The sequence below is a fragment of the Meriones unguiculatus genome, chromosome 14 (assembly GCF_030254825.1).
Source record: "Meriones unguiculatus strain TT.TT164.6M chromosome 14, Bangor_MerUng_6.1, whole genome shotgun sequence".
Lineage (NCBI taxonomy): Eukaryota > Metazoa > Chordata > Mammalia > Rodentia > Muridae > Meriones > Meriones unguiculatus.
The window spans coordinates 18,528,583-18,541,210 of NC_083361.1; the positions used below are offsets into that span (position 1 = coordinate 18,528,583).

Sequence of the window (12,628 nt, forward strand, 5' to 3'; positions counted from 1 at the left end):
CACACCATCACCAGCCTTGAAGTTGCAAAGGCATTCTTAGTGGTTTCATCTGGAAGCTTATTAGCTTCCACCTTGAGCTCTATGGTCCATCCTAATAACTTTTGATGCATAGTGAGAGGCAGGTCACAAGGTCTTACTATGGGTTAGGCTAACTCTGCAGCCTTGGCTCCTAAGTCTGGACTCTTAGGGCTTGTCCCCACTTTTCTGAAATGACTGGAGCACAGGGAACAAGTTAGAAGAAATGGCTTTATTCCAGTGAAGTCTGTTTGTTAGTCTATTTACAAATTAACTTTCCGGACCTCTGGTGGCATTTTGCAAATGCATGCTTCAGTCAGAACATACTGGGTCCCTTATGTTCAGTTTTCTCTTTCCTTGGACTGACCAGACAAAGGGGATTCTCTGGCCATTTGCCACAAAACAATGAAAATTCAAACACAATTTCAGAATTGAGGCCTATTTCTTAGTCATGGAAGCAGCAACCTTAACACAGACAGGCACAGAATGCTAAGAGCATGGATAGATTACATTTCATCAATACAGAACCTCAGCTGAAGCCAAAGATTGGAGGAAGATGTCTATAAAACAGATGATAAAGGGCTTATGTTTGGAATAGACACTTCACAATGGAAGTAATGCCATAGGTCCTTAAGTAAAAATGTAAAGCAGCACCTAAGATTAATGAATCTAGTACTTATGTGGACAGTGAATTGATGATAAGATAAACACCATTGCCTGGTACAGGGTGGTGATGGTAACAGCCAAGAAGAGCTGGGCATGGCAGCTTATGCGTATAAGCCCAGCTCTCGGGAGGCCGAGGCAGGAGATTCATGTATAATGAGTTCCAGACCAGCTTGGAAAGGAAAAAAAAAAAAAAACATTCAAAAGGAATGAGCGGTTGTTAGGATCTGTTCTAAGGAGTGCCGTAGCAACTGTTAGTAACTGGAAGAAAGGAAACTCAGAAGGGAGACTCCATCCTGTGTTAGTGGGGAGAGTACTGACTGAACAGGGAAGGTAAAGGCAATAGGTCTCGGGTCAGCTGGAAATAATGAGTTTCTGTTTGTAATGCTTTGAAATGTGCCTTTATTTTTGTGTAGCAGTCAGAGGACAGCTTCGTGGAGTCTCTCTTTATTGTGGGCCTTGGGATGGAACTCTGGTCATCAGGCTTTCAAGGAGTACCTTCACCCACTGAGCCCTGTCACTAGCTCTGGGTGCTTTTAAGTTCCAAGTGAGGGTGATTAGCAAGACAGATGGTTGGAAGGCACACTCAGGCCATACGAGATAGAGTGGGATAGCCTTGTAGCCCTGTAGTTATCTGTTGCCCTTGTGTGGTTCTCCCTCTATTTCTTTCTCTCAGACTCCAGCAGGGCAGCTCTAAGCAGAGTGTATAAAACAAGGTTCATGAAGTCAGACAGAAGCCCACTGAAGCTTTGTAACTTCTTGGAGTAGTCAGGAAATGAGCATATTTTGGATCATATGTACTACACTACCTTATGACTGGTGGTCTTTGGGTCATTCTGAGTTGACTCATAATTTCTTTCTCCTCCCCTCTCCCTCCTCTTTCTTCTCATAAGAGGAGACCCAGTTTCTGAGCACCCTTCATTGTCAGGATGCCACTGTTCCTGTCAAATGCTCTTGGCATTCTTTTCTTGCCTCCTACCAGTGCTGTTGTAATGCTGGCTGCACAGAATGAACTAGGAAGGGATTCTGTGTTAGTCTGCTGGTTGATGCCACAGCAGAATCCCTTAACTGGATAGTTCAGAATTTTCTTGAAACTTTATTTTTCTTTTCTGTGTATGAGTGTTTTGTCAGCATGTGTATTGTATATGTCCCCTGTGCACACAATGCCTGCAGAGGCCAGAAGAGGATGTTGGGTCCTCTGGACTGGAGTTTCAGAGGGTTCTGAGCTGTCATGTGAGGGCTGGGAATTAACCTAGGTTGTCTGGAAGAGCAACCAATGCCTTAACTGCCATCCCTAGACTGGGTAATTTAAACTATCTAGTTTAAACAACAGTAATAGTCTCAAAATTCTGTATGCTAGAAGTTCTAGATCCAGGTGTGCTCAGGGATGGAGTCTTCTTGACCTGTAGAAGTGTCTTCCCTCTGAATCTCCCTCCCAGGTGTGCTTAGTATCCGAAGTGTTCTCATGAGCACACGCCTGGCATGTAGAGTCAGAGCCAGCCCATATGGTACCATTGTACCTTCACTGCCTCTTCAAAGGGCTGCCTCCACACAGAGTCAGATTTAAGGTACTGGGTGGCTCAGACTTTAGCATGGGCTTTTAGGGAGACACAGTTCAGAACTGTGAGGTGCTCCTTCAGTGTTTCCGTGTCTTGGAAGGATTGGTGTAAATCCTTTGTCTTGTAGAGTTCACCAACGAAGAGCCATCAGTTCTGATCTTTATTTGTATCTTTATTTGAGACAGGCTTTCCTGTATTCTAGGCTATCCTTGAACTCCTGTTCTTCCTGCCTCCGCTGTGCTGGGATTGCAGACACGGATCTGCACACATGGATCGCCTACCAGCTGTCTGAGCATTTTTGACCACTGATTCATGATCCTGGCCAACTTCAGGTCTATTTGGAGTTTCTTTCTCCTCTGGAGCCAGTTTTGGTAGATTGTGGCTCCAGCACTGCGTCCGCGTGTTCAGGCCGTTGGCATGTAGTTGTTCATGGTTGTCCCTTTACAATTTACCTTGCTTCCTGTCTTTATAGACTCAGTGCTGGTGTTCCTACTTTGCTGATTCTAGTAACTTGAATACTCTGTTCTGGTTCTCTACTTTAGGTATAGGCTATCAATTTTAGAACTTTCTGCAAAAATCCAGCTTCTGCTGTTGATTCTGTGTGTCAGTTTTCTCTTTACCTCTGCTTTAAAAACCTCAGAAATCTCTTACTTTAAGTTTAGTTTCCTCATTTTCTAGTTCTGGTTCTTATTTTTAGGTACAGTTCATGTAGCCCAGGCTGGCCTCGCTTTTCTGTGTTGCTAAGGGTGGCTTTGAACTTCTGATTTGCTTGTGGTGTTGGGGACTGGACCCGTGCATGGTTGATAGGCAAGAACTGTCCCACCGAGCTGCAGCCCTACCCTGTAGTTCTTTAATGCATGCGGTTAGGTCACTGAGGCGAGACGCTTATTGTTTGCATTTATAGCTGTGGATTCTCCTTCCTGATCTGTTTTTGCTGCATCCTGTAGGTTTCGTCATGCTCTGTTTTAATTCCATTTCTATTAAGGTAACTTTGAATAAACTTGATTTTATTGGCTGCGTCGTTTTCTATTTGTATCTTTTTTGGCCTTTGGCTTCTCCTAACGCTAGTTCTTATATCTCATCTCGTGTTTGCACCTGTCAGAAAAGTGCTAGTCAGCACAGGAGGGTGAGAGTATTTCCTAAGTGGGCCTGGTACATCAATTCAGGTTTTTTCAAGAGACCTAAGGAACAGAGAGTGGAAAAAGACCACCAGAGAAGTGAGCCATCTGAACTGTCCAGATCCACCGTCTCTGTTTTGCCTTAAGAGAATGCATGCGGTCCCCAGATCTGTGCAGAGAAGAAAAGCGACTTCAGGCCAGGCTCTGGGGTGAGTGTGGCCGTCTAGCTATAGTCAGTGTTGCTCTCTCATTGCATTTCACTCCTGCGCATCCTTCCAGTCTCTCTGTTGTCACCTGGGTTCTCGCTGATGACCATCTCAGTACTTTACCAGGCATTTGGTAAGCTGGAGTAAATAAGCATGGGGGCCAGCATTAGACATGACACGCTCCTTCCTCTATGCTCTCGTGCACTAATGGGCATGCCTCTCCCCCACTGCAGGTTTTCAAGAACCCCCACGAGGTGGTGACGGTGCTGCTGATTCAGACCCTGGGGGCCTTGGTGCCTTCCCTGCCCATGTGCCTCACTGCAGGTGTGGAGAGAGCAGGACCCGAGCTCGAGCTCATCAGACTGCTGGAGTTTTACGACACCACCGCCCACTTTGCCAAGGGGCTGGAGATGGCATTGCTCCCCCACCTCCGTAAGCATTCCTACTTCCTGCTCTCTGGCTGCCCTTTCTTCTATTTGGGGGCCTGGGTTTGTTTACTGTCTCTGGTAACTATATGGAAGGGAAAGGGGTCGGTGTTTCTCTACTCGGGAGAAAGCTTTCCTATGAAAATAGTGCCAGCATGGAAGCAGGGGTCACTGTACCCTCCCGGCCCCAGGGCTGACCAGGAGCTTCTTGTACTGGAAGTGATAGACACTCCTGCGATGCCTGAGAGTGTAAAGCAGGCTAAATGTGAAACAGGGAGGTGTGAGCGGCAGTGAGCTGGCAGCAAGTTTCAGTGGGTGGATCCTCTTCCTTTTAAGTCAAAACTTCAGACAGTTCAACCTAAAGAGTAAGTTTAGGAGAACACAAAGGCTAGAGAGGAGGGCTTTGAAGGGCAGCAGCAGCTGCACAGGCGCTGTGACATGCCTCAAGTGACTGTGGGGAAGGCAGGGAATCCTGGCAGCCAGTTGTGAGCAGAGTATGGCTTATCCCACCTGGGCACATAGTGTGTGGGATGCCAAGCTTTCCAGCTGTTTTCCACCTGTATGAAAAGCATCATAAACTTTTGAGCAACATAGACTTTGTGACGCATCCTGCTGTCAAATCAGGAAATTGCTTCAAGAAGGCCTCATTCTGCCATGTGGCTGCTGTGTGTCACAGACTTCATTTATTTAATAGTTATTCTCTTTAATTACATTGTGTTTAATTGCCTGTACATTCCAGGGAGTGTGTTTATTGTTCAGGTTCCTGATGATTCATAGGTGTTGTGGCACACTCACTAGTCAGGCCTCACTTGTGGGAGACACACAGTCATGTGGGTAGTTTCCCAAGAATTGTGATGCCCGGGCCCTGGTGGCTAAAGAATGCTGAGACTGGGCACCGTGCTGGAGCAGGCTGGCCAAGGTAGGACAGGGAGCAGGTTGCACTCCTCCCAACGGTGGACTTTCTTAAAGACTTCAGCTCCACCCTCCGAAGTCACTGGGAAAGCTTAGATTCCTGGTGATTCCAACCGAGGCCTTCAAACCGTTCTTTGTATTGTTTTAAGCCAAAAATATTTTTGGAAAGATGGATGTGGTGGTGCATGCCTTTAATCCCAGCACGCTGGAGGCAGAAGCAGGAGGATCTTTGTGCCTGAAGATGGCCTGGTCTATAGAGTGAGTTTCAGGATAGCCAGGGCTACACAGAGAAACTGTCTCTCAAAAAACAATACAAAACAAAACAACCCTAATAACAAAAAAAGGAACATGAAAATGATCTATAACTTCATCATTAAGAAAGGGTACTGTGGCATTAAATGCACACTTTGCTGGGCATGCTGGCATATGCCTGTAATTCTTGCTCCTTGGAAGGCTGGAGCAGGAAGATTGTGAGTTTGAGGCCACTGGGCTACAAAGTAAGTTCAAAATCAGCCTGAGCTATGTACTGAGATCCTATCTTAAAAAAACTCCAACTTGCCTCAACAAATAAATACATATATACTGTTTGCAAACATTAATATAAATATTTAATATATACTAATGTTAAATATATTTAACATACTTTATAAATATTTAACATAACTACTATATTATTGCATGAAACATTTTATGTACCATATATCACATGCATATATGCTATACTATAATAATGCACATAGTATATAAATATTTTATTTACTTGTTTATTGAGGCAGGGTTTCAGTGTCTAGCTCTGGCCAGCCTGTTTGGAACTCACTATGTAGACCAGGCTGGCCTCAAACTCACAGTCACTTGACTGTGTTTCACAGGTGTTGAGACTAACGTCGTGAACCACCATGCCTGGCACAATAACCTTAAAATATTAGTGGTATATAGTGGTATATAATTTTACATTTTTTTTTAAGCTTTGACATAGCATATTGGGGGCTGGGAGGCGCTCAGTTGGCACAGCACCTGCCTCTGAGCACGAGGACCTGAGTCCATGTTAAAAAGCTAGGCCTGGCAGCTCGTGCTGTTAGAGACAGGAGGCTTCCTGAGCCCACTGGGCAGCTTGTGTAGCCTAATTGGTGAGCTCCAGGCCAGTGAGAGACCCTGCCTCAAAGGAGGTAGACGACCTTCCTGAGGGTGACACCAATACTGCCCTCTGGCCTCCACACGTGTGCACAGATACACATTTAAAGAAGGATGATAGAATGAGTATTTCCTTAGGTTCTTGTTACCCTAAAACATGGCTTCTAATGACTGCTTCATCACTATGACGTACGTTTTGCATGTTTGTTTGTTTGTTTGTTTTGAGACAGGGTCTCTCTGTAGCTGTCCTGGAACTCACTATGTAGAACAGGCTGGCCTCAAACTCACAGAAATCCTCCTGTATTTGCCTCTTGAATTCTGGGATTAGAGGCATGTACCAGTGTGCCCAACCCCATGGCATACTTTTTAGCTCCTTTTAAGTAAAACCCTTACACACTGTCTGGAGAGTTTCTGGCCCAACCCTGAGGTCCCAGGCTGAGTACGGCACTGCAGCCACACTGTGTCTTCTGCTGTGCCTCGGGTGAATGGTACACCATGCCCCTCTCCACCCCACCCGGGCCTCCCCAGCACTGTGTCCTTCTTCCTTCCATCATTGCCCGGGTCTTAGATAATTAATGATGTCTCACTTTAAATTTTTTACTTAGGTTGTTAATATTTGAAAATGACATTATAAAAGTTCCATATTTTTTTCTCTTGATTGCTTATTCTTTGCTATTCATCTGTTTGGAGATTTAATAAATTTCTCATTAATTTTTAAGAGCAATTCACTTAAAGCAATGCATTATTGAGTACATTAATAAAAATATGTGTTATAAAAATTCCTGACAAAGAATCTATAACACAAAAGAAAGTTAGTTTCCTCTAATGCCTCTGTTAGAAATTTAGCATGCTTTTCCTAAAAGATTCTTTTTTTTTTCCCTCCCATGATAGGGCTTCTCTGTGTAGCCTTGGCTGTCCTGGATTTGTTTTGTAGAGCAGGCTGGGCTTGAATTTACAGAGAGCCACCTGCCTCTGCCTCCCCTGGTGCTGGGATTACAGGTGTGTGCCACTGCGCCCAGCTCTAAAAGATTCTTATATAGTGTACTTTTCCCTATTATTTATCAGACATGTTACATATATATTTTTAACTTTTATCTTTAACTTTTTTGTTATTTAATAATTAAGACATAAACATGATACAATTTAAAATATATGAAAGAGTATACAATAGAAAGCAAGTTTAAAAAGCAATTTGGGTCCATGCTTTTTTTCTCATTTTTATTTTTTGATGTGTGTGGGTGTATGTTATGTGTATATGCACCGTGTATGTGCCTGGTGCCTATAGTGGACAGGAGAGGGTGCTGGGTGCCTTGGAACTACAGAATTACGGATGGTTGTGAGCCACCACGTAGGTGCTGGGAACCGAATCTAGGTCCTCTGTAAGAGCAGTGGTAATTACCACTGAGCTCTTAGGTTGACTTCATGATCACTATGCCATATATGTTTATTACATAGAATCTTGACAATGCAAGAAAACAGCTGTCTTCAGCTTTCTATCTAGGAATAGCATTTTTGTGTACAGACGTGTTTGTGTATATAAATTTGTATTGTATTGTTGTATAAAATAAGTTTGTATTGTTTTTAGCTTTTTGAGACAAGGTCTCATTTAGTCCAGGCTGGTCTTTAACTCACCATGTGGCTGAGGGTGACCGTGAACTCTTCCTGATCCTCCTCTGGTACTGCGAAAACAGATACGTACCACCATGCCCAGCTTTTATATATGTTTATAATAGAATGTTTTATCATACTGATGCATTTAATATCTGGAATATATAGCTTATATCCAGATCTTGCCAGCCAGGCAGAGGTCTTTCTAGCTTCTTCTTCCTTTGCCCTTCTCTGAGAGTCAGTTTACTGTATGTTCATTGCCCTTGGTGGACCTCTGTACTTTCCTAGTCCAGCAGTCATTTTATCTTTGTCTTTGTATGACATCAACATACAAAGAAGACAGCTTTCTTGTAGAATTCTCAGACCCTAGAATGAATGCCTCTTTGCCTCTTACTGTTAGCTCTGTATCAGACGTTTTGACATCCAGTACTGCACGGATGGTGCCATGAGAACCCTGTTGCATCACAGCAGGGCCACAATGTCCAGTAGATGCGGCAGGCTAGATTAACCACTGGGTGCACGAAGCTGCCACCTCTCCACTGTTACCTGCAGTAACCTGTGGGTTGATAGTCTGAGCTCATGGGACTATGCTACTGCCTAGGAAGCTATTCATCCAGTGACTTGACATCCACTGACTGCCTGTCTGAATAAACTCTTACACTGTTGAATACAAAGTGATGATTTCCTAATTCTGTCACTCCATCTCCGTTTCCTGGCTGGTCTTCTGCTATGAAGAAGTGGTGTGGGGTAAGGCAGAGGATGGAACTCATGTGAAAGACTGATTGCTTAGCGTACATGAACCTTGACTTTGAACCCCAGCACCACATAAACTGGCCATGTTGGGGCAGACCTGTAATCCCAGCACTTTGGAGGTGGAGGCAAGAGGATCAGGAATTCAATGTAATCTTCAGCTACAAAGCATGTTTGAGGACAGTGTGGAATACATGAGACCCTGCCTGAAAGAATAAGGCAGCAGCAACAGCAGCCTGCTTGCCTTTCCTCCTTTCTCCTTCCCTCTCTCTTTCCCTCCCTTGTTCTCTTTTCCTTTCCTTTTCCTCTGTCTCACAGGCTCTTAGTCTGTAGTCCAGGCTGGCTTTGAATTTGGGATCTTTCAGCATTGACCCTCAAGTGCTGGGACTAGCGGTGTACCACAGTACTCAATGCTTTCTGTCTCTGTAATACAGATTATCTCTAGGATTCTTTTATAAAGTTTAATGTGATATAATTTACTGCTGCTCCTCATTTTGATGTCTGAGCTGTTTCACATTTGATTTATGGTTGCTCCTTCATGCTGCCTCATTTTAAAAATATATAAATATATTTTAATATATACACATTAAATTTAAATAGAATTACATCACTTTCTCCCTTTCCTTTTCTCCCTCTGCCCCTCCCAGAAGTGCTCTTTCTAACTTCTTCCCTGCCCTCCACTCTCAAATTGATATCCTCTTCTTTTATTATTATTATTACACACACACACACACACAACCTATGGAGTCCTTTTCTGTTGTTTATATGTTTATGGTCTCAGGGATGACCACTTTGTAACTAATAAGGGGGTCATCCTTGGGAAGGGCTTTTTCTCCTTCTTCCAGCAGTCATTAATTGCTATAATTCCCTCTCTAGGGCTGCGACCCCATGACAGTTTGCCCCTTCCATGTTAGCGTGTCTGTTTAGATGCTGTCATGTTCCAGTCTTGTTTACACAGCTGTTACTAGGGAGGTAGTCTCCCAGCCCACTTTATGGCGTCCTGATGCTTGCTATCTTTCCACTTCCCCTTTCATGGTGTTCCCTGAGCCATAGCTGTAGGAGCTGTGGTGTAGATATGTCCGGGGCTCGGCACCCCCCCCCCCCCATGATCTGTTGATCTCACCATTGTGTCCAGTTGTGGTTGTCTCCCTCTGCTGTAAAGAGCGGCTTCTTTGATGAGGGGCAGTAGCTACACTTAGCTGGTTTCTGTGGTTACTCCACATTGTATACTCAAATCTGAAGACACTAGGAACCGAAGATGAGAAAGAGCATGAAGTGTTTGTCTCTCTGGGGCTGGGTTACCTCACTCAACATAATCTGCTTAGGGCCACCCATTTATCTGAAATTTTTATTTTTTCTTTACATTTGAATAGCATCCCATTCTACCACATTTTCATTATCCATTCATCAGTTGAAGGACATTTAGGTTGTTTCCATTTTTTGGCTATTGTGAACAGAGCAGCAATGAACATGGCTGAGCAAGTAGAATGTCAAGTCTTTTGGGCATGTGCCCAGCAGTGGTATAGCCGAGTCATAGAGATTGATTTTTAGTGTTTTGAGGCTTCTCCATACTGATTTCCAGAATGGCTTTATCAATTTGCATTCTCACCAGTAGACAATGAGGAGTCTCCATCTCCACAGCCTTGTCAGTTATTTTGTTGATCTTAGCCATTCTGACTGGGGTGAAATGAAATATCAAAGTTATTTTATTTGCATTTCCGTAATTGCTAAGAAAATACATACTTTTTTTGTTGTTGTTGTTTTCAAAACAGGGTTTCTCTGCATAGCTCTGGTTGTTCTGGAACTCACTATGTAGACCAGGTTGGCCTCGAACTCACAGCAATTCTCCTGTCTCTGACTCCCAAGTGTTGGGATTACAGACATCCACCACTAAGCCCGCATGTTTTATTGGCTCTTTGTTTTTTTAATTTTTTCTTATATTCTGGATATTAATCTTCTCTGTCAGATGTATAGTTGGCAAAAATTCTCTCCCATTCTGTAGGTTTCTTCTTCACTTGATTGCTTACCTGCTAGCTGTACAGAAGCTTTTTAGTTTTATAAGGTCACGTTTGTCAATTGTTGCCCTTAGGTCCTAGGTGAGTGGAGGCCTTTTCAGCGTCCTTTCAAAGTCTTTTCCTGCACTGCATATGTGTTCCTGCACTGCAGCTTCAGTGTCTCAGATTTCAAATTGAGATCTTCAATCCTCTTGGGTCTAATTTTTGTGTAGGGTGAGAGACATGTGTCCAATTTCATCCTTCTACATGTGGACATGCAGTTTTTTCCCAGCCTTGTGCAGAGCCCCTCTCAGGAATGCTGCAGAGGATGGGGAGCTCTCCTACAAGAGTCCCTTGTCTCTAGCCACTTCTTGACCCTGTCCAATGTGGGTTTTATTTTATTGTATTTTCACTTTATTTACCTAGCGTGCATACATGTGAGCATGCATGTGCCATGGCACATATGTAGAGGTCATAGAACAATTATGGGAGTTGATTCTCTTCTACCATGTGGGTCCCAAGGAATGAAATTCAGGTCATTAGGCCAGGCAGCAAGTTCCTCTTTTTTTTTTTTTTTTTCTTTGAGCCACTTCACTTGCTCCTGATAAGTGCTGTTTGTTTTTAAGATTTGTTTTTATTATTTTAAATTATGTGTGTGGTTATGTGCATGTGAGTTCAGGTGCCCGTGGAGGCCAGAGGAATCGGATCTCCTTAGAGCTGGGTGACTGTGAGCCACCTCATTTGGGTCCTGGGGACCAAACTCAGGTCCTCTGAAAAGCAGAACATGGTTTTAACTTCTGAACCGTGTCTCCAGCCCCTGTTTGTGTGTGTGTGTGTATTTGACAGAATCTCATGTAGCCAAGGCTGGCCTCCAACCCACTGTGTTGCAGAGGATGATCTGGAATGCCTCCCCCTGTCATCTCCACTGTACAGTACATCACCACTCCCAGACCCAGGAGCTTTCACCTGAATCTGGGTTCCCACTGTGATAGGTATGGGAGTGCTAGGGGCCTGGTGTCTGTAGTACCACCTGTAACAACACACAAAGCCAGATTTTTGCTGTGGGGATCATAGAGGCCTCTATGGCTCAGAAGAGCAGATCAGTGCAAATAGACAGACCAGGGAATGTTCCAGCAGAGTACCTTTTTCTTGTTGTTTTGCAGCAGCCAGTTTCAGATTATTTGACTATTGTTATTTTAATTTCTTGTTCCCTACAGAGGACCACAACCTGGTGAAAGTTGTAGAGCTGGTGGATGCTGTGTATGGTCCATATAAACCCTACCAGCTAAAGTACGGAGACATGGAGGAGAACAACCTTCTCATACAGATCAGCGCTGTGCCTCTGGTAATGTCTGTTAACACTGTAGTATGGCTGCTAGCTGTTCACCAAGTATTCTGTGTGCTGGGCTCTTGGCTGTGTATAGCAGAGGATTGGGGTGCGATCAAGTATATATTAAAGGGAAGAGATGAAGAAAGGAAGAAGGCAGGCTGGCTGGCTTTAAATGCCTCAGTTACTCTTGCAGTCCAAATATAAAATGAAGCTACCAATGTGCTTCCATTTTTATTTCAAGTCACCAGTTAAAAGATAAAGCAAAGCAAAGCAAAACAAACTAGACAGACTTAAATCTTAAATCTGTCTCTTTAACTCAGTGATTTTGTTTTATGTTGGTCTTTCACTTTAAGGGTTTCGGAGCAGGTACCCTGTGTGTACACCCAGGGGTCAAGGCCTTCTCTATATTAGATAGTGTTTGTTCTCTGGTTGGTTTGAGGTGCCCAGCAGGAGGTGAGCTCCTATGAACAGTAGTTGATGTCTGCCACCTCTAGGGACCTACCTAGGAACTGCTCTGCCTCAGTTCTATTCTTGCCCTGACGGAGGTGTTTTCTCTCTGTTGTACTCCATTAGAGCGTCTGATCCAGGGAAACTTATCCTAGCTGTAGGATTGTCAGAAGAAGTGTTATTTTAATAATCAGAGAAAAAGAGGAAAGAAATAAAGAATATGAACATGAGTGTCTTAGTTAGGGTTTTATTGCTGTGAAGAGACACTATAGCCACAGCAGCTCTTATAAAGAAAACATTTAATTGGGGCTGGCTTACAGTTCAGAAGTTTAGTTCATTATTTTCATGGCAGGAAGCATGGCAGTGTGCAGACAGGCCTGGTCCTGGAGAAGAAGCTGAGAGCTCTTCATATTGATCCCCTGGCAGCAGAAGCAACTGTTTGCTGCCACTGGTCGAAGTTTGAGCATATA

The 12,628-nt window shown here is 43.8% G+C and overlaps 1 protein-coding gene across 1 annotated transcript in view; it reads left to right on the forward strand.

Moving 5' to 3' along the window:
* Window positions 1-12,628, forward strand: part of Cog7 (component of oligomeric golgi complex 7) — a 54,754-nt gene that overhangs the window by 19,278 nt on the left and 22,848 nt on the right. The window contains exons 7-8 of the mRNA XM_021640640.2: window positions 3,795-3,993; window positions 11,599-11,726. Of these exons, the coding sequence (XP_021496315.1) occupies window positions 3,795-3,993; window positions 11,599-11,726 (327 nt within the window). The remainder of the gene's footprint in view (window positions 1-3,794; window positions 3,994-11,598; window positions 11,727-12,628) is intronic.